Here is a 26,222-nt window from a genome sequence, read left to right as displayed (position 1 = left end):
CTCTGACTCCGTGCTTCCTTCCTTTCGCCCCAGGCTGTCTGACCCCACGCCGTGGACCGCGCACCTTGGCATGTACGTGCAGGGGAACGCCAAGTTCGTCTCCCCGGTGAGGAGAATCGTGGTCCACGAGCACTACAACAGCCAGACCTTTGACTACGACATTGTCTTGCTGCAGCTCAGTGTCGCCTGGCCTGAGGCCCCGAAGCAGCTCATTCAGCCAATATGCATCCCTCCTGCCGGCCAGAAAGTGCGCAGTGGAGAGAAGTGCTGGGTGACCGGCTGGGGGCGCAGGCACGAAGCAGGTGTGTGTCAGCGAGTGCCCTCCCCTCCCCGCCGACGTGGCGCCTCGGGGTTGATGGAGAGGGTGTTTGTATATGATCGCACCTGAGCCTCTCACAGCCCTGACAGACTGGAGGAGAGCATTAAAATCCCGGTGTTATGATGCTCTCCCCGTGTCCCCCAGAGGAGTGAGAACCGCTTCTTAAGGGAAGGTCCATGAGCAAGGCAGCACAGGATAGGACAGGCCCTTTTCAATCTCGTAGGAGTTTGCTATGTTTTCTGCTATAGAAGAACATTTCCTCCATATTTTTACGTTCCCTTTCATTAAAAAAAAAAATGAGTCATTTTCATAAAAAAGAGAAGGTTGCTCATACACAACTTACTATGTCAACTCATAGACAATAGTCTGGAGGATTATGCAAGTATGTCCTTCACGAGGGCAACTGGCCAAGTGGATGAGAGTGAAGGCTGAAACCCAGATTATCCTCAGTTCCCCAGACTGCAGACTCAGGCCTGGGGGATGGTCACATCAGCCCAGGAATGGTCCAGCAAGAGAGAATGCCATTTTAGAATTCCCCCGCCCAGAGGGGGCAACTTTATCATATGCACAAAGGTCAGATTGTATGGCAGGGAAGTCTTTACATCTGCCCTGCCAAGGTTTTTAATGGCTTAGGATTCTAAATACACAGCAAAGAGAATAATCCAAAACTTTGTGAACATCTCCCCAGAGGTGAGAGCTGATGCTTTCCCTTGATCTCTTAGTCTTTATCTTGGATTCCCTTATAGTCATTTCTAAGTGCTTAGAACAGGTACATTATCTTTAAATCTTGGACTGCATCTTGGCCTTGCTTTGACACTCTCTAAAGATTCATTATGGGCAGCTTCTCCAGTGCTAACTACCCACATTTAGTTATTGAACTCATGAACTTCACCACCTGTCTGGGCCTTCTGGGAGAAGGCAGATCACTGCTCGAACACCTATAAACCATCAGGACTGTGCTCAGGGCTTTCATTACATCATTGTATATCATAAGAGGAAAGAGGTTCTTCAACCACTTTATCATGGGGCGTTTTCTTTTCTTTTTTTAAAAAAATCATTCTGCTGACTTTAATGTTTCTGATTGTATTATTAAACAGTTACTACACACAAAGAATATTTTTAACATTCATGTAAAGTACAAACCTGTGCATGACGCTGCTCTGCTCCCCAAGCCCAGAGGTGGACGTGGCCACCACGGCAGCTGCCGCACACCGCCGCGCTCCCACACCTTTCCAGGGCCTGGGAAGCCTGGCACTGCCGATGGGCATTTTCTTTACAAGCATGAGTGCGTCAGTGAGTTGTCTTAGCCGTATGGGTTTAAAAGGAAGTGAAAGGGCTGATTCCAGACTGCTATGTTTTTATGGTTCCCAGGATGCTTTCAGATGTCAGTCACCACGTCCCACTTAAGGGGCCCTCTTGACCAGGGAGTGTTGGTAACGGCTGCTACTGACCCACAGTCTTGAAGGTAGGAGGTACGTGGAGAAGGACCATAGCTCAGATGGTTGAGTCAGATCTTGGGTCTGAATCTTGCTCTATTTTTCCTATTTGTGTGCCATTAGATAAGTCCTTTATCCTCCTAAGCCTCCATGTCTTCATTTGAAAAAATGAGGATCATAATAGAATTTACCTAAAAACAATTGTTATAGAGTAAAAGGAGAAAATGAATAAATTGTCTAATAAAGTAAATGTAATCATTGCCTTGATTTCTACTTCTGTGTGTTTTCCAGACAATAAAGGCTCCCCTGTTTTGCAGCAAGCAGAGGTAGAGCTCATTGACCAAACCCTCTGTGCTTCCACCTGTGGCATCATCACTTCGAGGATGCTCTGTGCAGGTGTCATGTCAGGCAAGAAAGATGCTTGCAGAGTAAGCCGTCTTATGCTTTCTTTGTCTAACATGTTGTACTTTCCATAAATGCTTTCATGTTTAATCTACACCATACTGGCAATAACTCGGGCAGGTGATTGCCTTAATTCAGACACTAATTATAATCCAATTGTCTGAGATGAGGGAAAGGTGATTAAATACTAATTGGATCTGTAAAACTCATTTTCTAATTCCCATGTATTTTTCTCCAACAATTAGAGAATGGGGTCAGCATTTATCATTCTGCCATGATTGTCTTATAACCAGAAACTAAAAAACATAGCAAGATGGACGCAGTGTTTTAGGATTGCTACCCATTTCCCTAGCAGTGGCTGTGTACCTCCTAAAATAAAAAGTATTTTATTCACTTACTCCTTTGACACACAGGCTGGGGGAAAGAAAAGAGGAGTGGGAAAGGTGACTGGAGGCCTCCTGACAGTGGTGAAGTTGAAGGTTACCTTTGGGGGGATATTTCTATGAGTCTCAGATTCCAGTGTATGCAGATACCTATATGATTACCAAAAAGTGAGCAGATGTTTTAGAGGATGAGCCAGTGCAGGAGACCCAGGTTCGATCCCTGGGTCAGGAACATCCCTTTGAGGATGGCATGGCAACCCACTCCAGTATTGTTGCCTGGAGAATCCCATGGACAGAGGAGCCTGGTGGGCTACAGTTCCTGGGGTTGCTAAGAGTCAGACACAACTGACTGCATGTGCAGGCAGAGGGAAGAGGAGCTGTTCCCACATCTTTCCGTAACCTTAGACACTGTGCTACAGAAACTCATCTTATTATAAAGATGACTTCTATCTTCTGAACTCCTATTTTGTGGCAAGGACTATGCTAGGATCTTTACACAAAATCACTCAAGTTGTTCTTTCATTCACATTTTATAGAAGAGGAAACTGGGGCACAGGAGTCCAGGTAAGTTACTCAAGTTCACACAGCTGGTTGAGTTGGAATTTGAGCTCTTACCTCTTAAAGCTACTCTATTTTGGGTGCTCCCTGCAGGTAGCTGGTTATATAGTTCTGTTCTCCATAGCTACCAGGGTTTAGAGGTTAAATGAGGCTTCATGGAGTTGGAGTGCCAACAGTTAAAATAAAAAGATTCCAGTCTCTCTACTAGTTAGAATTCCCCTAGTCAGGTTTAGAATTGCGGGGGTGACGTCCAGGGACAGTTTGGGATGCTTTTTTGTCTCTGCCTCTGAGTAGGCAGCTTTAGGGCTCCCTTGGTGGCTCAGGTGGTAAAGAATCCGCTTGCAATGCAGGTAGACCTGAGTTCGATCCCTGGGTCAGGAAGATTCCCTGGAGAAGGGAATAGCTACCCATTCCAGTGTTCTTGCCTGGAGAACCCCAGGGACAGAGGAGTCAGTGGACTACAGTCCATGAGATCACAAAGAGTCAAACATGACTAAGCCCCCACAAACACCTTTAGCCGAAAATAAAAGTTCAGATACTATACTTTAAATAATGAACACTGTAGAAATTCTATGTGAACATTGAATTATTTCAGCCTTTGTTTTTGGAGTTCAGATGCCAGAAAGGGCTCTCGAGTGAGAGTGCTTTCTCTGTAACAACTATCAGCCAGTGATCCTTGGGGCTGTGTCATTGGACCCTGCCAACTACAGAGGATCTCCTTTCCTTTTTTCCTCACGGCCATGAGCCAACACTGAAGTTGCATGGCATAGAGGTAGAAGTCAACCAGTCCTCCAAGATAACCACGCCTCAAGAGGTTATTGTGAAGATTAAATGACCCAAAACAGTGTTTAGCACATACTACCACTAAACGAAAGTGGAAGTCACTCAGTCGTGGGCAAGTCTTCTTGACACCTCCCTTGTAGTATATTGAACACCTTCCGACCTGGGGGGCTCATCTTGTGTCATATCTTTCCATGTTTTCAGACTGTTTATGGGGTTTTCATGGCAGGAATATTGGAGTGGTCTGCCATTCCCTCCCCCAGTGGACCATTTTTGTCAGAACTCTCCACTGTGACCTGGCCGTCTTGGGTGGCTCTGCACAGCACGGCTCATAGCTTCATTGAGTTATGCAAGCCCCTTCACCATGACAAGGCTGTGATCCATGAAGGGGCAAAGGTTATTATGAGGATTCAATGACCCAAAATAGTGCTTAGCACATCCCAGCACTAAATAAATATCAGCTATTATTATTACTGTTACTACTATAACTGTTTCTATTATCGAGGTTTGCTATTTGATGTAGGCATATGAATGTTGATTCCTTTGCAAGAATCTTCAAATGTTACTCCTGGCCTAAAGAATCAAGTTTCTTATGATGAATGCACCTTTTTGATTACAGGAAAAGTAATTCAGAACAACATTAGAAGTTTCACATTATTTCTTGATACTTCGCCAAACTGCATAGGAATTAGCTAAGAACCCTGTCAGACTGGGAGTTTGAACACAATTCATTAGACACTTTAATAACAAAATTGACAACCATGGAACAAAAGTGCTTTTTACTTATGTTATCTTTTTCTGTAGGGAGATTCAGGTGGACCTTTATCCTGTCGAAGAAAGAGTGATGGAAAATGGATTTTGACTGGCATTGTTAGCTGGGGTCATGGATGTGGAAGACCAAACTTTCCTGGTGTTTACACAAGGGTGTCAAACTTTGTTCCCTGGATTCATAAATACGTCCCTTCTCTTTTGTAATTGTGCAAGTTTGATTTTTGACTGTGTTTTATGTGACAGATTCTTTTAAAAGGAATGCAGTAATTTTCAATAAAATGAGATAATTTTTTTCTTCTGGAAATTTCAGATTGCATACATTTGGTGTTTATTGAAAGATAGAAAGATTAATATGTATTTTATTCCATGAAAAATTGCATCTAGGATACAGCTGTATTCATTCTTAAGGGTCAAAAGGCCCTTGATTCAGGAATGGAAGAAAACTAAAGTAATGTCATGAACCAAGCCTCTAAAATAATATGTGGGTGAGATGTTCAGGAATCCACACCTTAATTTATATTCTTATTCAAGGGCAGATATTTATAAAGACCTAGGTAAATATGATTTATTGAAATAAATTCCATAAAAAAAAAACCATGCCTGATCTTTGGTGTTCTAATGGAATGCAAAAAAATGACTCCTTCACAAATGCAAATAAAGGCAAACTCTGTTACTGACAGAGGAAATACCTATATCGTTATTTTCCAATATTTGGTCTAACCATATCATGGGGACATTTTTTCAGCAATAACATGGTAATATTGTGTACAGAGAAACCATCAAACAGCTAACAAAATTAACAATTAGTACTCTTCATTAAAATGATAGAATTCAGCATTGTGGTAGGAGGATTGAAAACATTTACATGGGATTTAAAAAAATTGTGGCAAGGCTGGCCAACAATTGAAAGACAAAAGAGTTTTTGTTTTAGTTTGTTTGTTTTCATTTAATTTTATTAGTTGGAGGCTAATTACTTTACAATATTGTAGTGGTTTTTGCCATACATTGACATGAATCAGCCGTGGATTTACATGTGTTCCCCATCCTGATCCCCCCCTCCCGCCTCCCTCCCCATCCCATCCCTCTGGGTCTTCCCAGTGCACCAGGCCCGAGCACTTGTCTCATGCCTCCAGCCTGGGCTGGTGATCTGTTTCACCCTTGATAGTATACTTGTTTCAAAGCTGTTCTCTCTGATCATCCCACCCTCGCCTTCTCCCACAGAGTCCAAAAGTCTGTTCTGTACATGTGTCTCTTTTCCTGTTTTTCAAATAGGGTTATCATTACCATCTTTCTAAATTCCATATATATGTGTTAGTATACTGTATTGGTCTTTATCTTTCTGGCTTACTTCACTCTGTATAATGGGCTCCAGTTTCATCCATCTCATTAGAACTGATTCAAATGAATTCTTTTTAATGGCTGAGTAATATTCCATGGTGTATATGTACCACAGCTTCCTTATCCATTCGTCTGCTGATGGGCATCTAGGTTGCTTCCATGTCCTGGCTATTATAAACAGTGCTGTGATGAACATCGGGGTGCATGTGTCTCTTTCAGATCTGGTTTCCTTGGTGTGTATGCCCAGAAGTGGTATTGCTGGGTCATATGGCAGTTCTATTTCCAGCTTTTTAAGAAATCTCCACACTGTTTTCCATAGTGGCTGTACTAATTTGCATTCCCACCAACAGTGTAAGAGGGTTCCCTTTTCTCCACACCCTCTCCAGCATTTATTGCTTGTAGACTTTTGGATAGCAGCCATCCTGACTGGCATGTAATGGTACCTCATTGTGGTTTTGATTTGCATTTCTCTGATAATGAGTGATGTTGAGCATCTTTTCATGTATTTGTTAGCCATCTGTATGTCTTCTTTGGAGAAATGTCTGTTTAGTTCTTTGGCCCATTTTTTGATTGGGTCATTTATTTTTCTGGAATTGAGCTTCAGTAGTTGCTTGTATATTTTTGAGATTAATCCTTTGGAAAGACAAAAGAGTTTTTGAATGATTGTTTTGAAAGGGAAAATTTTCAGAAATCATCTAACTTCTGATCCTTTTATAAAACTCAAATGGCCAAGATTTTCTTTTATTTTCAGAGCCTTATAATATCTAGCATATTTGTAAATCTATAGTACATGCTCAGTACATCACAGTTATTGATTTATTTTGTCCTGATTTACTGTGTTTCACACTTAATCTCAGAATAAACTTTTCATTAAAAGAGGCCAGACTTAACAATATCACCAAATAGATAAAAACAGCAGAAAGAAGAATGATATTATTTTTTCCTTGGGACTAAGTCAAAAAAGTAATAGCAATGCTATTTTTTGGTAGGGCTCAAAACAGTGGGACTGATTTTCATAAGATGTCAGAAAATCTTAATGTAACAGCAAAAGAATAGAGAGCAAAAGGTGTCATAACTGGGATCAGATAGTAAGATTGAACTCTGAATATGATTTCTCTGAGATAGTGAATATTTTCCAGTTTGCAAAACATATTTTGATTTACAAAAAGGCTATTTCCTTCAGCTAAAGGATAAAACATTTTAATGATACTCCTCTGAATAGATCTTTTTGGATTCATTATCTGGCTGTGGCATAGTGCAATTCAGAGGGCCAAGTCACCACTTAATCCACAAATGGGGACCTAGCTACTGAATCCACTGCAGAGAAGAGCAAATTAGGCTGACAGTTCATAAAACCAAGGTTTGTTTTGCCTCGTAATGCTGTGACTAGGTACATGGTGAATTGTACTTTTTATTTGTGACCATTTCTAAGGAAATTTGTTGTTTAACAGACTATTTCACAGCTTTATATAGGTTTATGATCTCAGTTAGGAAATGAAGAATGGCTGGCATGATCTGTTAGATTCATCAGAGGGAGTTTTCAAACCACACATACTTGGTACCATTCTAAGCACTAGTTGGTGCTAATGTGAGTGTACCATGTTCCTCATCAGTGCAGAGACGGAGGAAAGGTTGAGAAACACCAGCCTAACTTACTTGGCTATTTCATGCCAAGATGCCTTTATAACCTGAACAGTGTGGAGATATTTACTTCATTCTTGCAAAAGTGTGAGTAGAGGCAAATTCTAAGTTTGGTTTATTTAGCAGTGGGGAATGGTCTCCAAAAACAAAGACTGGAACATTTCCATGTGCCAGACTACTGGGGAGAATTTGTAGGGACTCCTGGCCTCCTTCACAATGCCTCGATAACTGAAAAATGAAACACTACAAGCCAACCAACTATTTCTCAGTTGTGTTCTGCTTGATTATTCTGCGTGGCTGACCCAATTGCTGATGTTCAGCATAGTACTGCTTGCCATCTGACAACATATGGGTACAAATTGTGGTGTTTTGAAAAGGCATAGATCTATTTGAAGCTAATGAGATGCTTTACTGATGTCCCTTTAATGGTGTTACTTTTTGTTTTATCTGATAACCACTTGGGAAATTATTTGCTCTTACAGAAGATGAAGAAAGAAGAACAAGTATTAAGATGAGAAAAGCAAAACTGAACATTTTATACTGGTCAGCAAGTCTTGGCAAGAAGGATGTTTTCATTTTTTAACGTTATTTACATTTGACAACTTGAATGAACTAAAGTAATTGAGTCAATAATAATTTTTAGGTTATATTAAAAAGAACTATTTGTGCAAGAACAGTACACTTTTTGAAATCACATTTAAAGAGGTATTTATGAAAGAACAATATCCTTTAAAAAGCCACCCCTATAGAAGTCAGTTTTGAAGAAAATGCAAAAACAGACCTAGATAGAATTTGGTTCCTCATTCACAAATCCTAAACCTTCAACAATAATTATTTAATCTAAATTTGGTTCTACCTCCAGGGTGAAACACTTCTTTCTAACTCTTTCTGAATCCTTAGAGTCAAACTGCCAGAGTGAAAAAAGTCCTCAAATAGAAATTGCAACATCCATATACATTCTAGGTCAGCTGTCTGGAGATGAAGAAATTTGCAGTTATCAGAAATCAGAATAAGTTACATGTAAGAATTTAAGTAGTTCATTGTGAGTAATATTGTGAGGTGTCAGCAAGTGTCAGCAATCCAGAAAACATGATGGGACAGGAACATAAGTCAACATCAAAAGAAAATATATTCAGTATTCAAAGGTTATTTGTAGGGGCAAAGAAATTGGGGTGGGCAGATATTAGTTACAGAGATACTCACAGTCATGGAAAAGAAAGGAACACTGGGAATATTTACTGAGATTCTGCTTCTGTCAGGCACAGGGATAAATTCCTTCTTTAACTGCCTCATTTAATCCTCCTAATTCTACTCGGTAGGAATCATTTTATAAGGAGGAGAGAAGCTCATAGACTTTAAACAACTTGCCCAAGAACACACAGATAGCGAGGGTTTAAATTTGATCCTAACTCTTCTTCACAATCTATGCTGCCATCGGGATGTCAACAGTGTACAAGGGCTAGGCTTATGAAATTCCGGAGATGCATTAGAAGCTAGCTGAGAGAATATATAGGCCTCACTTCACTGTACTCAGAAGGCATTGAGAAATCTGTTGTAGACTGTGCATGTGACAGGAAGCAGTAGCTTTTGATTCTCTGGAGCAGTGAAGGAGAATTTTGGACATCTGCTCATGGAGAAACTGGAGAAGGCGATGGCACCCCACTCCAGTATTCTTGACTGGAAAATCCCATGGATGGAGGAGCCTGGTGGGCTACAGTTTATGGGGTCGCGAAGAGTCAGACACGACTGAGCGACTTTTCACTTTCACTCCCTTTTAGGCCTTAGGGTATGGAGGGCTTTCTGGTGTTGCTAGTCCTTGGGTGCCTTAGCACCCCTTCTTGGTTCCCTTAACCCTTGCTCCTTCATTAAAAACCCTCTTAAAGAATTCTGGCTGAGAATGCAGACTGAGTCCTACAAGATCCGCCTTTCAGGGTAGAAAAAGCAGAAGCCAGCAGCTGAGCGGGTACTGGATTCCATCTGGCAGGCAGATGGAGTCCAAGTCCAGATGAGCCGGTAGCAGGCAAGAAACAGACCTGATGTCTAGGCAGTGTCTGAAGAGCAGGCATCAAGGATGCTGGACTTTTGGACACAAGTCAGTGTCTTCTGAAACGGAGCTGATTTTTATGCGACCCGTCTACAACACAAACTTATCTCATTATGTGTGTTTGCTGGAGACAGGGATGGGAAGTAGGGAAGCAAGCTGGCTCTCAGCACACACCTTGCTTAGCAAACAATTTCAGGCTCATAAGACCAGAAGCTCTGAACCGTGGATTGTGGGTTGGTGCGTAATTTTTCCCTCAGATTGTGCGTGTGTGTGTGCGTGTGTGTGTGTGCGTGTGTGTGTGGTGGTGGTGGGAGTGACGGTGGGGTACCTGTGACTCCTCTTCTCAAAGGCATTTAATAATCGCCAAGGTTTATATGAATTTTGCTATGTATATCTAACTGCTTTGGTGACATCAACTCTTAGTCCTGGCACCAACTCCATTAGGTGAGTATTAACATTAGGTCAACTTTCCAGATGAGGAAGTTCAGCACAGAGAGCTCAAGCCCAAGGTCTCGAAGTGTGGAACCCCTCTCGCACTGAGAGGGGATTAGTCTGGCGGCCTGGTTCCGGAGCCTGCAGTCCCCCCCTCTACTCATCAATGTGTCTTTGTCTGCCTTGGGACTCAAGAAGGAGGAGTGGGTTTGTGCGCATTAGTCATCGCCATTCGCTCAGTGCCTTGCGCAATGGCTGGCGCTCAGGAGACAGTTATATGTTCACTGTGGTTGTTGCTCTGTCGCTCAGTCGTGTCCGACTCTTCGTGGCCCCAGGGACTGCAGCACATCCAGGCTTCCCTGTCCTTCACCATCTCCCAGGTCTTGCTCAAACTCACGTCCATCGAGTCGGTGATGCCATACAACAACCTTGTCCTCTGTCATCCCCTTCTCCTGCTTTCTATCTGTCCCAGCATCAGGGTCTTTCCCAATGGGTCGGCTCTTATCATCAGGTGCCCAAAGTACTGGAGCTTCAGCTTCAGCATCAGTCCTTCCAATGAATATTCAGGGTTGATTTCCTTTAGGATTGACTGGTTTGATCTTCTTGCGGTCCAAGGGATTCTTAACAGTCTTCTCCAAACTTCAGTTTGAAAGCGTCAGTTCTTCGGTGCTCAGCCTTCTTTATGGTCAACTCTCATATTCATACATGACTACAGGAAAAACCAGAGCTTTGACTACACGGACTTTTGTCTGCAAAGTAATGTCTGTTTTCATATGTGGTCTAGGTTTATCATAGCTTTTCTTCCAAGGAGCAAGTTTCTTGACTTCAAGGCTGCAATCACCGTCCACAGTGCTTTTGGAGCCCAAGAAAATAGTCTTACTGTTTTCATTGTTTCCCGATCTATTTGCCATTAAGTGATGGGATTAAATGAGTGAAATTTTGCTAGGCAGTGAAAGCTAGAGCAAGCCCCGGCAACAGACAGCTCCCTGGGAGGATGGAATGTCCATTCATGTCAAACCTCAAAGCCCAATCAGGCCACCCACTCAGCTTCTTCTTTGTATTGAATTGTGCGAATTGAAAACGGCAGAGCAGGCGGCGCCCTGAACAAACCAGAAAAACAACCTTCTTCCGCCCGTGCTCCTGAGCTCACAGCTGGGAAGGCCTGCGGCGCCTGGAGGGGGCGAGCCGCGCTTCCCCCGCGCTAAAGCCAGAGGCCTGCCCGCCCCGCCCGGCGGGGCCCCGCCTACCACCCGAGGCCTCCCCGCCCGGGGGTGGAGTGAGGAGCTCGCTAGGCCACTTTGGACTCTGCACCCGCGGGTGTGTGCGTCCTGCTTCCTGGCGGGCTGTCTAGTCCCCCTCTGCCGGTTCATGGAGGGGGCCAGTCCCCCATCTCCAGGAGATGAGCTGGAGCTCTCGGTGATCCAGGGGCAGCCAGACGAGCAGACGCCTCTCAACGGAGCCGTCCAGGGCATCCTTTCTTTAGCCGAGGAGCCCTGCGCAGTCCAGGTAAGGTCTCCTTGGCCCTGGCCGCTGTTATCCTGGCTCTGAGCCAGGCTGCAGGCCGGGACCCGGGCGTGGCAGCGCGGTTTCAGGTTTCCAGGCAGCTCCGGGGGCGCAGCCGACCCCCAGCGCCAGTGGTACGCTCTGGAACATTCTGAATGGAGCAGACACAGAAATGCCCTCCAGCCTGAGCCTGCCCTCGGATCACTCCGACTCAGGGAAATTAAAGAGTCTTATCCGGGAAGTCTGCGCTCTTCTCTTCGGAGAGGGAATCACCAGGGATAGAGGTGGTTTTGAAAAATTTTTTAACTTTCAAAAATCACCCCCCGCCCCCGCCAACGCCCGGTGCAACGAATTAGAACGATAACTGGAGTCTTCTCTTCTTGAGAATCTCTTAGCCTTCCTTTTCTATACTGCCTTGCCACTTGTTCCCCTACCGCGCCCCCACCCCCAGCCTTCACCCACTGCCCACTATCATCCATCTTGACTAACCATCCCCTGGGTCCACACTTTATGTCTTCGCCCAGTCTGGCCATTGGTTTCGCAGAAAGAGATGTAGGGGAGAAGGGAGAAGAGGGCAAGAGAAGGAAATGGCAGCACACTCCAGTATTCTTGTCTGGAGAATCCCACGGACAGAGGAGCCTGGCCGGCTGCAGTCCGAGGCGTCGCGAAGAGCCCGACACTGCCGAAGCGACTTAGCACTTAGCACCGAGGACTGGGGTGGGGGTGGGAGTGAACTTGCGCTGCTTAACTGAGTTTCCAGGTTCGTTTCTCAAAGAGCTAGACTATGATCATTTGCTTGGGCCTCATTTCAGTTTCTGAGAAAGTCGCTGGTGATGTTTAGACAGAACTCTTTTCGGATTCAGCCCTAACAGTGACAGGAAACTTATTCATTCTCATCAAATGCTTGTAAAACAGCAGAGACTTTGAATTCTACCTTCTGATTAACCCTTCAAACTGGTTTGATGTTTACTAGGTATATGGACCTCCCCATGTATATACGTATGCTTCCAGCCTGACCTTTCTGGGTCCCTCTCCTCCACTCCTATTCCTTTGACTGTTCAGCTGTTAATTTGAGGGGTAAACAGGAAATTCAGAAGTTGAAAGCATTGCTTTTGCCTTCTTCTTGATGCCTGGAAATAATGTAAAGTCTGCTTTTTTAGGTACCCTGGAGAGTAATTTGGTACTTTATATTTCAATGAAAGATGAATGCCATAGGGCAATGAATGTTGAATAAAGATGATTTGATCTCTGTGTATGTGGTTGTAATGGTGGACTTGCTTGGGTGGACTTGTATGGGTCCTCCACGGTAGTGTCAGGGAGTGGGAACTGGGAGTACTTGCCTCATGTTGGGTAGACCCAGGAACCCCAGGGACTCCATGGTTTGGGACTGAATCCAGACATCTGAGTTCTGGTGATACCTTCCTTACTAAAAGGTGTGTCCCGAGGCAAGGAACTAAGGTCTATATTTTCTTTTCCCAGCTGTCAACTGACAGTAATGTAATGTGGCCAACCAGGCTTCTCTGTGAGCCTGGGAATGCACATTGAAGATAGTGGAGGAGCTGGACATATATAGGGTGTCAGTATTTTATTATCGTTTAGTACCTTCCTGGTAGAGATTGCTCTTTCATGTTTTAATTACTTCCTTGTTAGCCAGGTCTATACAGATATTTGAGACTTCTGAACTAGCTTTGTAGGTCACTGAATAGGAAAGCTGTGTGAGGAACAGAATAGTGTGAAGATGAGGGTTACATCAGCATTTGGAGACCATTCTAGAAATGATTGAAGAGGAAAAACTTTAGAAAAGAAAAAAATCCTCATCTAATGTGTTGATCATTCTCTTTGGTTCCACAGCATCAGTGGAAGTGTATTTTAAATTGAAAAGTCAACAAGTGTAGCATAAACATGAGATACAGACTCTTAAGAATTTGGTGTGTAGGTCTCTTTATACTGTATGTTAAGATTTCCAGTTTTGAAATGTAGCATAAGACCATGTGTTTTTATTAACCTTATGTTTTGTACCTATCCCGTGTCAAATACTTCTGCTACCTAAATGCATTTAATTAGCACAACTGACTTCCTTCTGATTTGACAAAGAGTGAAGAACTTGAGGCCCAGAGGAGTTACCAAAATACTAAAGTTCGTTGGCTCTGAGATTGAACTCAGGCTTTTTAGGATTCAAACTTATGCTGCTTTTGTTGATTTATTTTATATGTGTGCATATATATGAAAAGTGAAAATGTTAGTCTCTCAGTCCTGTCTGACTTTTTGCGACCCCACGGACTGTAGCCCACCAGGCTCCTCTGTCCATGGGATTCTCCAGGCTAGAATATTGGAATGAGTAGCCATTCTCTTCTCCAGGGGATCTTCCTGACCCAGGGATGGAACCTGGGTCTCCTGCGTTGCAGGGAGATTCTTTACTGTCTGAGCCGCCAGGGAAGCACATATGTGTGTATGTGTATATTAATATGTACATCTAATTTGACTATATAAGCATAATTACATAATTTATATTCATTTGTGTATAATTGCCTAAGTTATATACTATTACTGATTCTGTAAGTTATGGAACATAGGTGAAATACAAGGAGTTGAGTGGTGTATCGGGACTGATGAGGGACTTACAGGCAGATGGGTAGATGGGTGAGGAGCAGGGAACAGTTTGGGCATCATTGGGAAGAAGACATCCCTTATCATGGAGTATCTTCCTACTTGGAAGGGATATCAGAGAGTATTCAAGGGTCATGGGAAGTTCTTTCCCTTTCTTATTTGGGTTTGGAAACTGAAGGAAAAATTGTAAGTCTTTGAACTACACTTTGCCTGCCTACTGTCAGTGTGAACAGGGTAGCGAAGCTGGGTCAAAACTGGAAAAGCTGTCAGGGGTGATTGAGCCAGACTAGCTTTTTTTCTTTTTTTTTAATCAATTATTTAGTTGCCTGTGCCTAGTCTTAGTTGAGACATGTGGGATTTTTTATCTTCGTTGCAGCATATGAGATCTTCAGTTGCAGCCTGTGGGATTTGGTTTCCTGACCAGGGATGGAATCCAGGCTGCCTGTGTTTAAAGCATGGAATCTTAGCCACTGAACCACCAAGGAAGTCCCAAGACTAGTTTTCTTTTATGGTTTATTATATGGACTCTGACCTCAGTTTTTAAACAGAGGTCCCAGAGACATTTTTAAGGATAGTAGCCTCATAATAATAATAACTATAATTCAGTACATGGAGAGCTTTGAGGCGGGCAAGGTAGATTTGAATAAGTTGGATAAAAATTAGCACACTGCCACGTGTTGTTTAGAATTTAGGACTAGGATCAACTGACTCTTTTGTGCTTCAGTCAACAAGTAGATTAAGTCCCACAATGAAGATTAAAGTATAGATTTTACTGTGTGCTAAGAAAATTTCCACTCATCTATATAATATCTGGGCTTTCCTGGTGGCTCAGTGGTAAAGAATCTGCCTGCAGTGCAGGAGCTGCAGGAGACATGGGTGTGATTCTTGGGTTGGGAATATCCCCTGGAGGAGGAATTGGCAACTCATTCCAGGATTTCTGCCTGGAGAATCCCGTGGACGGAGGAGCCTGGTGGGCTGCAGTCTACAGCATCGCAGAGCTGGACCTGCCTGAAAAGACTGAGCGTGCACACATACAATATCTGCTCCTCTTTGAGCCAAAGAGGAGAAAAGCCTTTTGTATCCAAGAGCTATGTAGTCCTGCTATTGTTGTAGGACCTTATGTCATGTATTTGAACCTTATCTGAAGAAGGATGTGAAAATCTGGGGGAATAGGCAAACGAAAACCACAAAAATTCTTGGGCTGTATACTTCAATCATAGAATGTAACATGCAGTGTGTAAAAATCTTTTAAAGTCACTCTGGAGAAAAAACTTCCTGTGGCCTCTCCTCATGACCTAGAGTTTGGGCAGGAGAGACTGAAGAAGGCAGTGAAGGAGGCAGCAGGTTTTCGTGACCCAGTGTGCGCGAGCGGCACACATCTTCTGTGGCAGAGGCTCTGCACCCCCACGGTCCAGCGGAGTCCTGGGGGCACTTCTAAAAAGAATTCTTGGGTTGACTCTAATGTAGAGACAGCTGAGAAGCCCTGTACTCAGTTGTTGTGTTGTGCGTGGCTAACTGACCGTTTTAGTATGACTTAAAGGATGTGAAGATGAGTCATTCAAAGGATAGTGGTCTCTGCCTTGGAGCCGACAGCAGGCAGGTGAAGGGGGCTGCATATAGGATGGCTGTGACGGGCTGGACTGGAAGAGGCATTTCCTACAGAGGAGGGCTGTGTATTCTGAGCCGAGTTCACCCAGGAAATCACAATATTGGTCTCCTCAAACCACTAGGGTCCTGGTTGTGGTCTCTAGGGGACAGCACATATGAAGGCCCAAAAGACCAGAGAGGTACATGACCCTCATTCTCTGGCTCATTTGAGACTCCAGGCCATTTCGTGTAGGGCCATCCAAGATGGTCATGGTGGAGAGTTCTGACAAAACGTGGTCTGCTGGAGAGGGGAATGGCAAACCACTTCAGTATTCTTGCCTTGAGAACCCCATGAACAGCATGAAAAGGCAAAAAGATAGGACACTGAAAGAGGAACTCCCCAGGTCGGAAGGTGCCCAATATGCTCCAGGAAATCAGTGGAGAAATAACTCCAGAAGGAATGAAGAGACGGAGCCAAAGTAAAAACAACACCCAGCTGTGGATGGGACTGGAAGTGATGGAAGCAAAGTCCGATGCTGCGAAGAGCAATATTGCACAGGAACCTGGAATGTTAGGTCCCTGAATCAAGGCAAGTTGGAAGGGGTCAAACAGGAGATGGCAAGAGTGAACATGGACATTTTAGGAATCAGTGGACTAAAATGGACTGGAATGAGTGAATTTAACTCACATGACCATTGTATCTACTACTGTGGGGAGGAATCCACTAGAAGAAATGGAGTAGCCATCATAGTCAACAGAGGAGTCCGAAATGCGGTACTTAGATGCAATCTCAAAAACGACAGAATGATCTCTACTCGTTTCCAAGGCAAACTATTCAATATCACAGTAATCCAAGTCTTTGCCCTGGCCGGTAATGCTGAAGAAGCTGAAGTTGAATGATTGTATGAAGACCTACAAGACCTTCTAGAACTAACATCCAAAAAAGATGTCCTCTTAGGGGGCTAGAATGCAAAAGTCAAGAGATACCCGGAGTAACAGGCAAATTTGGCCTTGGAGTACAAAAAGGAAGTAGGTCAAAGGCTAACAGAGTTTTGCCAAGAGAACTCACTGGTCACAGCAAACACCCTCTTCCAACAACACAAGAGAAGACTACACATGGACATCACCAGATAGTCAATACTGAATTCAGATTGCTTATATTCTTTGCAGCCAAAGAGTGAGAAGCTCTATATGGTCAGCAGAAACAAGACCGGGAGCTGACTGTGGCTCAGATCATGAACTCCTTATTGCCAAATTCAGACTTAAATTGAAGAAAGTAGGGGAAACCACCAGACCATTCAGGTATGACCTAAATCAAATCCCTTACAATTATACAGTGGAAGTGCCAAATAGATTTAAAGGATTAGATCTGATAAAGTGCCTGAAGAACTATGGATGGAGGTTCATGACATTGTACAAGAGACAGTCATCAAGACCATCCCCAAGAAGAAGAAATGCAAAAAGGCAAAATGGTTGTCTGAGGAGGCCTTATAAATAGCTGTGAAAAGAAGAGAAGCAAAAGGCAAAGGAGAAAAGGAAAGATTTACCCATTTGACTGCAGAGTTCCAAAGAATAGCAAGGAGAGATAAGAAAGCCTTCCTCAGTGATCAATGCAAAGAAATAGAGGAAAACAATAGAATGGGAAAGACTAGAGATCTCTTCAAGAAAATTAGAGATACCAAGGGAATATTTCATGCAAATATGGGCACAATAAAGGACAGAAACGGTATGGACCTAACAGAAGCGGAAGATATTAAGAAGAGGTGGCAAGAATACACAGAAGAACTACACAAAAAAGATCTTTATGACCCAGATAATCATGATGGTGTGATCATTCACCTAGAGCCAGACATCCTGGAGTCCGAAGTTGGGTGGGCCTTAGGAAGCATCACTACAAACAAAGCTAGTGGAGGTGATGGAATTTCAGTTGCGCTATTTCAAATCCTAAAAGATGATGCTGTGAAAGTGCTGCACTCAATATGCCAGCAAATTTGGAAAACTCAGCAGTGGTCACAGGACTGGAAAAGGTCAGTTTTCATTTCAATCCCAAAGAAAGGCAATGCCAAAGAATGTTCAACCTACCACACAATTGCACTCATCTCACATGCTAGCAAAGTAATGCTCAAAAATTCTCCAAGTCAGGCTTCAACAGTATGTGAACCATGAACTTCCACATGTTCAAGCTGGATTTAGAAAAGGAACCATAGATCAAATTGCCATAGATCAAATTGCCAACGTCTGTTGGATCATTGAAAAAGCAAGAGAGTTCCAGAAAAACGTCTACTTCTGCTTTATTGACTATGCCAAAGCCTTTGACTGTGGATCACAACAAAGAGATGGGAATACCAGATCACCTGACTTGCCTCCTTAGAAATCTGTATGCAGGTCAGGAAGCAACAGTTAGAACTGTACATGGAACAGCTGACTGGTTCCAAATCGGGAAAGGAGTACATTAAGGCTGTATATTGTCACCCTGCTTATTTAACTTATATGCAGAGTATATCATGTGAAATGCTGGGCTGGACGAAGCACAAGCTGGAATCAAGATTTCCAGGAGAAATATCAATAACCTCAGATATGCAGATGACACCCCCCTTATGGCAGAAAGCAAAGAATAACTAAAGAGCCTTTTGATGAAAATGAAAGAGGAGAGTGAAAAAGTTGGCTTAAAACTCAACATTCAGAAAATAAGATCACAGCATCTGGTCCATCACTTCCTGGCAAAAAGATGGGGAAACAGTGGAAACAGTGAAAGACTTTATTTTTTCAGGCTCCAAAATCACTGCAGATGATGACTGCAGCTATGAAATTGAAAGACACTTGCTCCTTGGAAGAAAAGCTATGACCAACCTAGAAAGCATATTAAAAAGCAGAGACATTACTTTGCCAAAAAAGGTCAGTCTAGTCAAAGCTATGGTTTTTCCAGTAATCATGTATGGATGTGAGAGTTGGACTAAAAAGAAAGCTGAGCACAGAAGAATTGATGCTTTTGAACTGTGGTGTTGGAGAAGACTCTTGAGAGTCCCTTGGACTGCAAGGGGATCCAATCCTAAAGGAAGTCAGTCCTGAATGCTCATTGGAAGGACTGATGCTGAAGCTGAAACTCCAATAATTTGGCCACCTGATGTGAAGAATTGACTCACTTGAAAAGCCCCTGATACTGGGAAATATTGAAGGTGGGAGGAGAAGGGGACAACAGAGGATAAGTTGTTCTGATGGTATCACCGACTCGATGGACATGAGTTTGAGTAAGCTCCAGGAGTTGGTGATGGACAGGGAAGCCTGGTGTGCGACAGTCCATGGGGTCGCAAAGAGTCGGACACGACTGAGCGACTGAACTGAACTGAATTGACTTGTGGTTCCTGCTGTCTCTTGAGAACTGAAAATGTGTCTCAGAACCTCTGTTAACAGGAAGGTATGTTTCTATCCCCTGAGAAGTTCAAGGCTTCTTGTATTGGGCTCCTCTTTGCTGCGTGCCTTGTTGAGCCCCTAGCCTTGGTCACCTTGGAGCAGTGCTCAGGCTTCAGGTGAGGATGAGAGGTGATTATGCTCGGACTCCAGACACACTCACCTCAAGAGAGTTTGCCTCTGTCTAGATGCTGCTGGGGCCTTTATGCCGTCCCCCCACCACACACCACCGGAAGGGCCGGCGCACACAGGGGCTCCAAAGTGTGACCTCTACTCTAGAACTTTTCAAAGTACATTTTCAAAATTTGGGGCACCCTTGGTAACTCAGGAACACACATTTATTAAGTGCCTCTTACCTGTATGAGGTGTGGGGTATAAGAACAGGGGAATTTTAAGAGCCGCTGCTCACTCTGGGTGGTTTCACTTTGCCTAGGAAGATAAGGCCAGTACCTGTTTATGTTTGGACCTGAAGGCAGGCGAGGAAGGTGCTAGCCACAGCAGTTGAGCTGTGTGGACGGCTCGTGCACTGGGCTGCTCTCTGAGGGTGGCCTGGTAGGGAGGCCTCCACAAAAGGGAGAGATTTTACCTGGTTTCCGGTCAGCGGGAGGCTCCAGGCCAGGGCCCCCCACCCGCCTCTGGCAAAGCAGCTGATGCACGTTGGGAGGTTACATTTTCAAACCAGGGCTGCCCGTTTCCCCTGTAATCTGGGCCTAGGTGTGTGTTGTTGAAATTCCCCTTCGGGAGACCCTGAGGGTTGGGACCCACTCAGTAAGAAGAACTGAATTGTCCTTACGTGGACAGTTTTCCTTCCCGATGGCTCCCGCTAAAGTCACCGCGGGAGAGGCAGTTGACAAGGCATCAGTCCAGGAGGTGCCTGCTGCTGCTTGGCGGGAAGGTGAGCACCCAGGGTAACCCCCGGCTCCCGCGCTCGGGGCTGCCGAAGCGCGACCTCCGCTCTGCCCTTGTTTAGCAAGCGCTTCGTCGGCGTGATCTCTCATTTTTACAGCAGTCCTGTGGGCCAGGTTTATTACTTAATGTGTTTTTCAGTTGTGAACCCTGGGGCCAGTGAGTTTCGGTAAGTAGTTCGCTGATAGTCACCCTGCCTTTAAGTGGTGTAACTAGGATTGGGATCCAATCCAGATCCACGTGTTTTATCCATCACGGTCTATTGTTTCCCATGGTTTTCATGTAGGACACAGGAGAAGAGGAATGGAACCTTTCAAGGGTTAGCTCCACTGCTGAGGGAGGAGAAGGCCGGGCATATGCATAAGCTGGAGCTCCCCAGGCCGACGCGGGGCGGCTGTGGGCCAGGGAGAGCGCGTGCGGGGCCGGTGAAGTCAGCCAGGTACAACCCCAACCCGGCTAACCTCTCCCGACTGCTGCTTCGACGTGGACTTATCTTTGTTCCTTTGTAGATGTTGTAGTCTCCTCGGGCTGCCATGACAGAACACCCCAGGGCAGGTGGCTTAAACAACAGAAATTAATTTTCCCACAGTCCAGGAGACTGGACGTCCAAGGTCAGGGTGGCAGCGTGCTTGGTTTTTGGTGAGAACTCTCTTCGTGGCAGTAGAAGGCCACCTTCTCGGTGTACCGTCCCATGTCCTTTTCTTATAGGGACACTGCGTGCTGTGTGTGTGTGCTAAGTCACTTCATTTGTGTCCGACTCTTTGTGACCCTATGGACTATAAGCCGCCAGGCTGTTCTGCCCATGGGATTCTCCAGGGAGGAACACTGGAGTGAGTTATCATGCCTTCCTCCAGGGGATCTTCTCCACCCAGGAACTGAAACAGCATCTCTTACGTCTCCTGGACTGGCAGCTTCTTTACCACTAGTGCCACCTGGAAAGCCCCATAAGGACACTAGTCCTACCCTTGAACTTCACTGTCTATTATTTCTTTACCAGGCCCATGTCCAAATACAGCCACACTTGGGTGGTGGGTAAGGTGGTTTAGGATATCAACATATGAATCTAGGGGCAAAACCATTAAATCCAAAAGAGGTAAAATGAGTTTCCTCCAGCTGCCTTCAAGATATTTTGTGTGTTTGGATTTTAGCAATTTGAATATTTGTCTATATACAGTTTGTTTGTTTTCCCTAAGTTTGGACTCATAAGTTTCTTAAGTATGTAGTTTTGTGCCTGTCTGTAGTTTTAGGATATGCTTTATCCAGTATTTCTTCAAATATTTTATCTCCCCTCAGTTTTTTATTCTCCCTCTGGGATTCCAGTTATCTTTGTACTGTGTTGTTTAATATTGTCCCGCCGTTCTTCATTGCTCTGTTACTTATTCGCTCTTTTCTCTTTGCTTTTCACTTTATGTAATTTCTATTATCGTAACTTCAAGTTGGGGCTTCCCTTGTGGCTCAGTGGTAAAGAACCCACCTGCCAATGCAGGAGACAAGGGTTCAATCCCTGGGTTGGGAAGATCCTCTGGAGAAGGAAATGGCGACCCACTCCAGTATTCTTGCCTGGGAAATCCCAAGGCCAGAGGAGCCTGGAGGGCTGCCGTCCATGGGGTTGCAAAAGAGTCGGACATGAATTGGTGACTAAGTAACAACACTGACGCCTCCCTTGCAGGGCTGTTTAGATGAGTGAAATGGTGTTCAGTAGACCGTAGTGGTTGTAAGTATTGACTTTGACCCCACCCTCTGCATCACTGAACACACTGCAGCTTATTTCCTGGTGTTCCTTCCTTATTACATAGAGTCTGGGCCACAGCAGTAGGTTCTTACTTTTTCTTTCTTTTTTCCAATGTAACATATCATATTTATTACTGGTCTCAGACTGATAGTGAGGAAATAAGAAACATCAGGAGCCAAGCATTACAGTAGTGATGTTCTCACTGTGATTTGGCTGCTTAAAAAAGTGGTCTTAACATGTGTGCCACTTTTCATGTGAGGCTTGTAAAAATATGGAACGCTTCACGAATTTGCGTGTCATCCTTGCGCAGGGGCCATGCTAATCTTCTCTGTATCATTCCAATTTTAGTATATGTGCTGCCGAAGCGAGCACGGTTCTTAACTTTTTCTTGGTCTAAGCTATACATTATTTTTCTCTTAATCTTCTACTCAGCTTTTGTGTACCAAAAGTCTTCAGTGGGTTCCCAGTACAGACCAAATTAAGTCTACACCAGTCTGGCAGCATTCAAGACCTCTTCAGAGATGCTCCAACCTTTCATTCTCTCCAATCTTGACTGTCATCACTTGCCTCTGAAACCTGCATTTCCATCAGATGAATCTTTTAGCCAATTTCATTATGAATCAATGCTGAGGATGATTTTTTCTGGGTTTGGAATGCCTTTCTCTGTCCGTCTTTCAAAATCTTGCCTGTTCTTCCCAGCTCAGAGTCCCCAGAGTATGTTCTTCTTAACCTCTTTATGAGGTTCCATCTGTCCTTTTGTGAACTTGACTCAGTAGAGTGGAGTTCCTTGAGATCAGGATCCTGCTGCCTTCACTTCTGTGTCACTGGCCCATAGTAAGCATTAAAAACTGCTTCTTGAAACCAGATGACTGCATCACAGTCTTCCTCTGCTTTCCAGGCTGACAAGGAAAGCCCTTGGAGCTCCTGTAATAAGAAGTTGATTGGAAAGTGCAAACTCTGGATGGTCCTTGCCTCTATTTTCCTGAGTTTCATTATAGTCATCATCATAAGCTTATGTCTAACTGGAGGTAAGAGTTTTATTTATTTTATTTTATTTTTTGTAAGAGAGTTTTAAACGTGACTAAGTTGATGTATTTTAAGAACTTATGTAATTCTTATGACTTAAATGCTGAAATAGAAGATCTACTTACTGCTACTTCATTATAATATGAATTTAAAACTGTTTTGGGGTATGTTGTATAGATGGGCAATATACATGATTTTTGCTTTTTTTAAAATTTTACTTTTGGTTTGTTTGTTTGTTTTATAAACTCTGGTAGAAGTATGGGGATCATTGTTTTGCCCTAAACTCTATGCATTGGACGTTGAAGATTTCTTAAATTTTTAATTTATTTAAACATAAATTGATATTTTATTGTATCTTACACATGGGTGTTTGAAAATTTTTTAAAATAATTTATTTAGTAAAGATAATTATTGTAAAGGGTTTTTATTGTATAAAGCCAACTTTATCTCATATACCTGGCACATCATTGTAATGACAAAATGATGAATAACATATTTGAAAGCATTTTAAAAACTATAGAACCATGTATCTGTTAGCTGTGATTATCTTAACTTCTTTTAGAAATCACTATGTTTGTGTTGTATGGGTGTGCAAAATAAAAACTCATATGGTGCTGGTGTTACCTATGTATTTTACATATATTATCTCATTTTTTATTCTGAATATGAAAATAGTGCATGTTCAGTTACCCATAAAGCCCACCCACATTACTAGTATTTTGCTACACTCTTCTCTAGTCTTTTTCTTACTTGTGTTTTAAGGATAATTTGAGGTCAGTTTTTTTTATATATATAATTTTGTGGCTTAACTTTAAGATTTTAATGTTCATTGCGATCATTTTGACAATTCATTAAAAGTTATGTGTGAACATATATATATATTTTTAAACTACTGCATGATGTACTCTTCCACACTTTTAAAAGTCTTTTGGTAGTTGCTATTATTTTTTTTATGATTATCAGTATTTTTTTTAATGATTTTCAGTATTTTTATGATGCCAAATATAGCGCCACCTAGTGGGCAAAAATTTCTGTTTCAAAAAAGAAAAGAAAATGCTTTCATTTGTATGTGATGAAATGCAGGCTGCAGCGGTGTGCGGGGGCTCTTTTGAAGCGGGGATATTCACTCTGAAGTGGATCACGAGCGTGATCCGGTCACACAGGATTAAGGTGGAGCCGGGCTGTCCGTAGCAAACCCACTCACAGAACGAGAGCCAGGGTGGCGGCCCGAGTTTCTGCAGAGGGGGCCCTGGGGGTTCTCCTACGGGACTGCATTCTTACTCGCCTCCTTTCCGCCTTGCCCCAGTCCTTTGGCCTCCTGTCTCAAGGTTTTACGGTCCCTGGAGGAACAGGAAAACCCTGATGAGGTGTGCCGGCCTCCAGCGCGCGCGCCTCCCAGGCGGCCGCCATGTTTGCTCAGCCGCTTAAGGTGGTGTGAGGCGGGACGCTGTGGCCTTGCGGCCACAGCGGGCCTGAGGCGAGGAGCAGCGGGCCTGAGGCGGGGAGCAGCGGGCCTGAGGCGGCGAGCAGCGGGCCTGAGGCGGCGAGCAGCGGGCCTGAGGCGGGGAGCAGCGGGCCTGAGGCGGGGAGCAGCGGGTCTGAGGCGGGGAGCAGCGGGCCTGAGGCGGGGAGCAGCTGGCCTTGTGGCCACAGCTGGCCTGAGGCGGGGAGCAGCGGGTCTGAGGCGGGGAGCAGCGGGCCTGAGGCGGCGAGCAGCGGGCCTGAGGCGGGGAGCAGCGGGCCTGAGGCGGGGAGCAGCGGGCCTGAGGCGGCGAGCAGCGGGCCTGAGGCGGGGAGCAGCGGGCCTGAGGCGGCGAGCAGCTGGCCTGAGGCGGGGAGCAGCGGGCCTGAGGCGGGGAGCAGCGGGCCTGAGGCGGGGAGCAGCTGACAAGGGGTGCTGCTGCCCCCCCGTCACACCGAGGACAGTAGGTTTAGTGTGAGTGTTGGAGCTCCCTCTTCCCATCAGCTCCCACGTGTAGATGTTGAAACTGAACTGAGTCCCACAGCCTTGTCCTGTCACAAGCAGCCAGTGCTGTCCTGAAAGTTGGCTGATCGGTCTGCTAGCATCGGGAGCCTGTAACAGAGGATGATGCCACAGATCTGGTTGGTTTGGTTGATATTCAGGATTCTAAAGCCCTGGACTCAGGCACTTCCCTGATGGTGCAGTGGTTGACTCCATGCATGAGTTTGATCTCTGGTTGGGGAACGAAGATCCCGCCAAGTGTATGGAGAAAAAAGAAAACAGACAAAACCCCAAAGACTCAAGACCCCAGAGCTGTCTTCCATTCTCAGAGAGTCATTTAACTTCAAATCGTGAAGAACAAATTGTAGAGGAAAGGATTCCATTTCCCTCCACAGTTTCTCAGGGGACAGGAGAGTTTACAGGATCATATTTAGGGAAGAACTTTTTCTTAACACCTGTGGCGCAAACTTTCTTTTTAATTTGGTTATAAAATTGTTTAAAAGTGTTGACGCTCCAAGAGATTTTCAAACTTTTACTTTTTTTAAATAAGGGAAATACTTTTACTTTACTTGGCACCTGAACTTTCAAGGGTTTGGGCCTGTGGGGAGAGTCTAGTGTGGGTGTTGGGGGATACGGTAGGTAAGGAGGAGGAAGGACAGGACTCCCTCTGGGCGTCCCAGCCTCACCCAGAGCAGCTCCATGGGTATGCCTGGGATGATAGTCTGCAATAATCAGCCATTGTTCAATTGCCAGGCCCATTGATATGAATCAAATGTTGATAGAACCTCTTGGCAATCTGTGGAAAATGCTGCTGCCTGGGAAAGTCAAAGGCTGTGCCTTCATTAGTGAATGTGGGAGGGGCGATAAATGGGTAAGGGGGAAAGAAATCCAAGCTTTTAGGTATAAAATAAGCGACAGGGATATATTGTACAACACGGGAAATGTAGCCAGTATTTTGTAATGACTATGAATGTATTATAACCTTTAAAAATTGTGAATCACTATATTGTACCCTTGATAGCTCAGTTGGTAAAGAATCCGCCTGCAATGCAGGAGACCCCAGTTCAATTCCTGGGTTGGGAAAATCCGCTGGAGAAGGGATAGGCTACCCACTCCAGTATCCATGGACTTCCCTTGTGGCTCAGCTGGTAGAGAATCTGCCTGCAGTGCGGGAGACCTGGGTTCAGTCCCTGGGTCAGGAAGATACCCTGGAGAAGGCCAGGGCTACCCACTCCAGTATTCTGGCCTGGAGAATTCCATGAACTCTATAGTCCATGGGGTCGCAAAGAGTCGGACATGACTGAGAAAACTTCACTTTCTTTTCATAACTTATATAATATTGTATGGCAACTATACTTCAATATATAAAACAAAGGGATGAGTATG

General features: G+C 44.4%; 2 protein-coding genes and 1 non-coding gene across 3 annotated transcripts in view; 2 read left to right on the top strand and 1 right to left on the bottom strand.

The window, feature by feature from the left end:
* TMPRSS7 (transmembrane serine protease 7) overlaps positions 1-4,947 on the top strand; it is a 42,151-nt gene extending 37,204 nt beyond the window's left edge. Inside the window, 3 exon segments of the mRNA XM_070455040.1 lie at positions 34-302; positions 2,047-2,183; positions 4,683-4,947. Coding sequence (XP_070311141.1) covers positions 34-302; positions 2,047-2,183; positions 4,683-4,853 — 577 coding nt within the window. The 3' untranslated portion in view covers positions 4,854-4,947.
* A 6,318-nt stretch (positions 4,948-11,265) lies between these two features.
* C25H3orf52 (chromosome 25 C3orf52 homolog) overlaps positions 11,266-26,222 on the top strand; it is a 36,348-nt gene continuing 21,391 nt past the window's right edge. Inside the window, exons 1-2 of the mRNA XM_020898766.2 lie at positions 11,266-11,610; positions 22,746-22,875. Of these exons, the coding sequence (XP_020754425.2) occupies positions 11,473-11,610; positions 22,746-22,875 (268 nt within the window). The 5' untranslated portion in view covers positions 11,266-11,472. The remainder of the gene's footprint in view (positions 11,611-22,745; positions 22,876-26,222) is intronic.
* On the bottom strand, positions 22,113-22,219 carry LOC139031137 (U6 spliceosomal RNA). Its single transcript, XR_011483543.1, has one exon. It is a non-coding gene; the product is annotated as a U6 spliceosomal RNA (small nuclear RNA).

Source organism: Odocoileus virginianus, chromosome 25 (assembly GCF_023699985.2).
Source record: "Odocoileus virginianus isolate 20LAN1187 ecotype Illinois chromosome 25, Ovbor_1.2, whole genome shotgun sequence".
In the NCBI taxonomy this organism is placed as follows: domain Eukaryota; kingdom Metazoa; phylum Chordata; class Mammalia; order Artiodactyla; family Cervidae; genus Odocoileus; species Odocoileus virginianus.
This window is presented reverse-complemented; position numbering and strand designations above follow the sequence as displayed.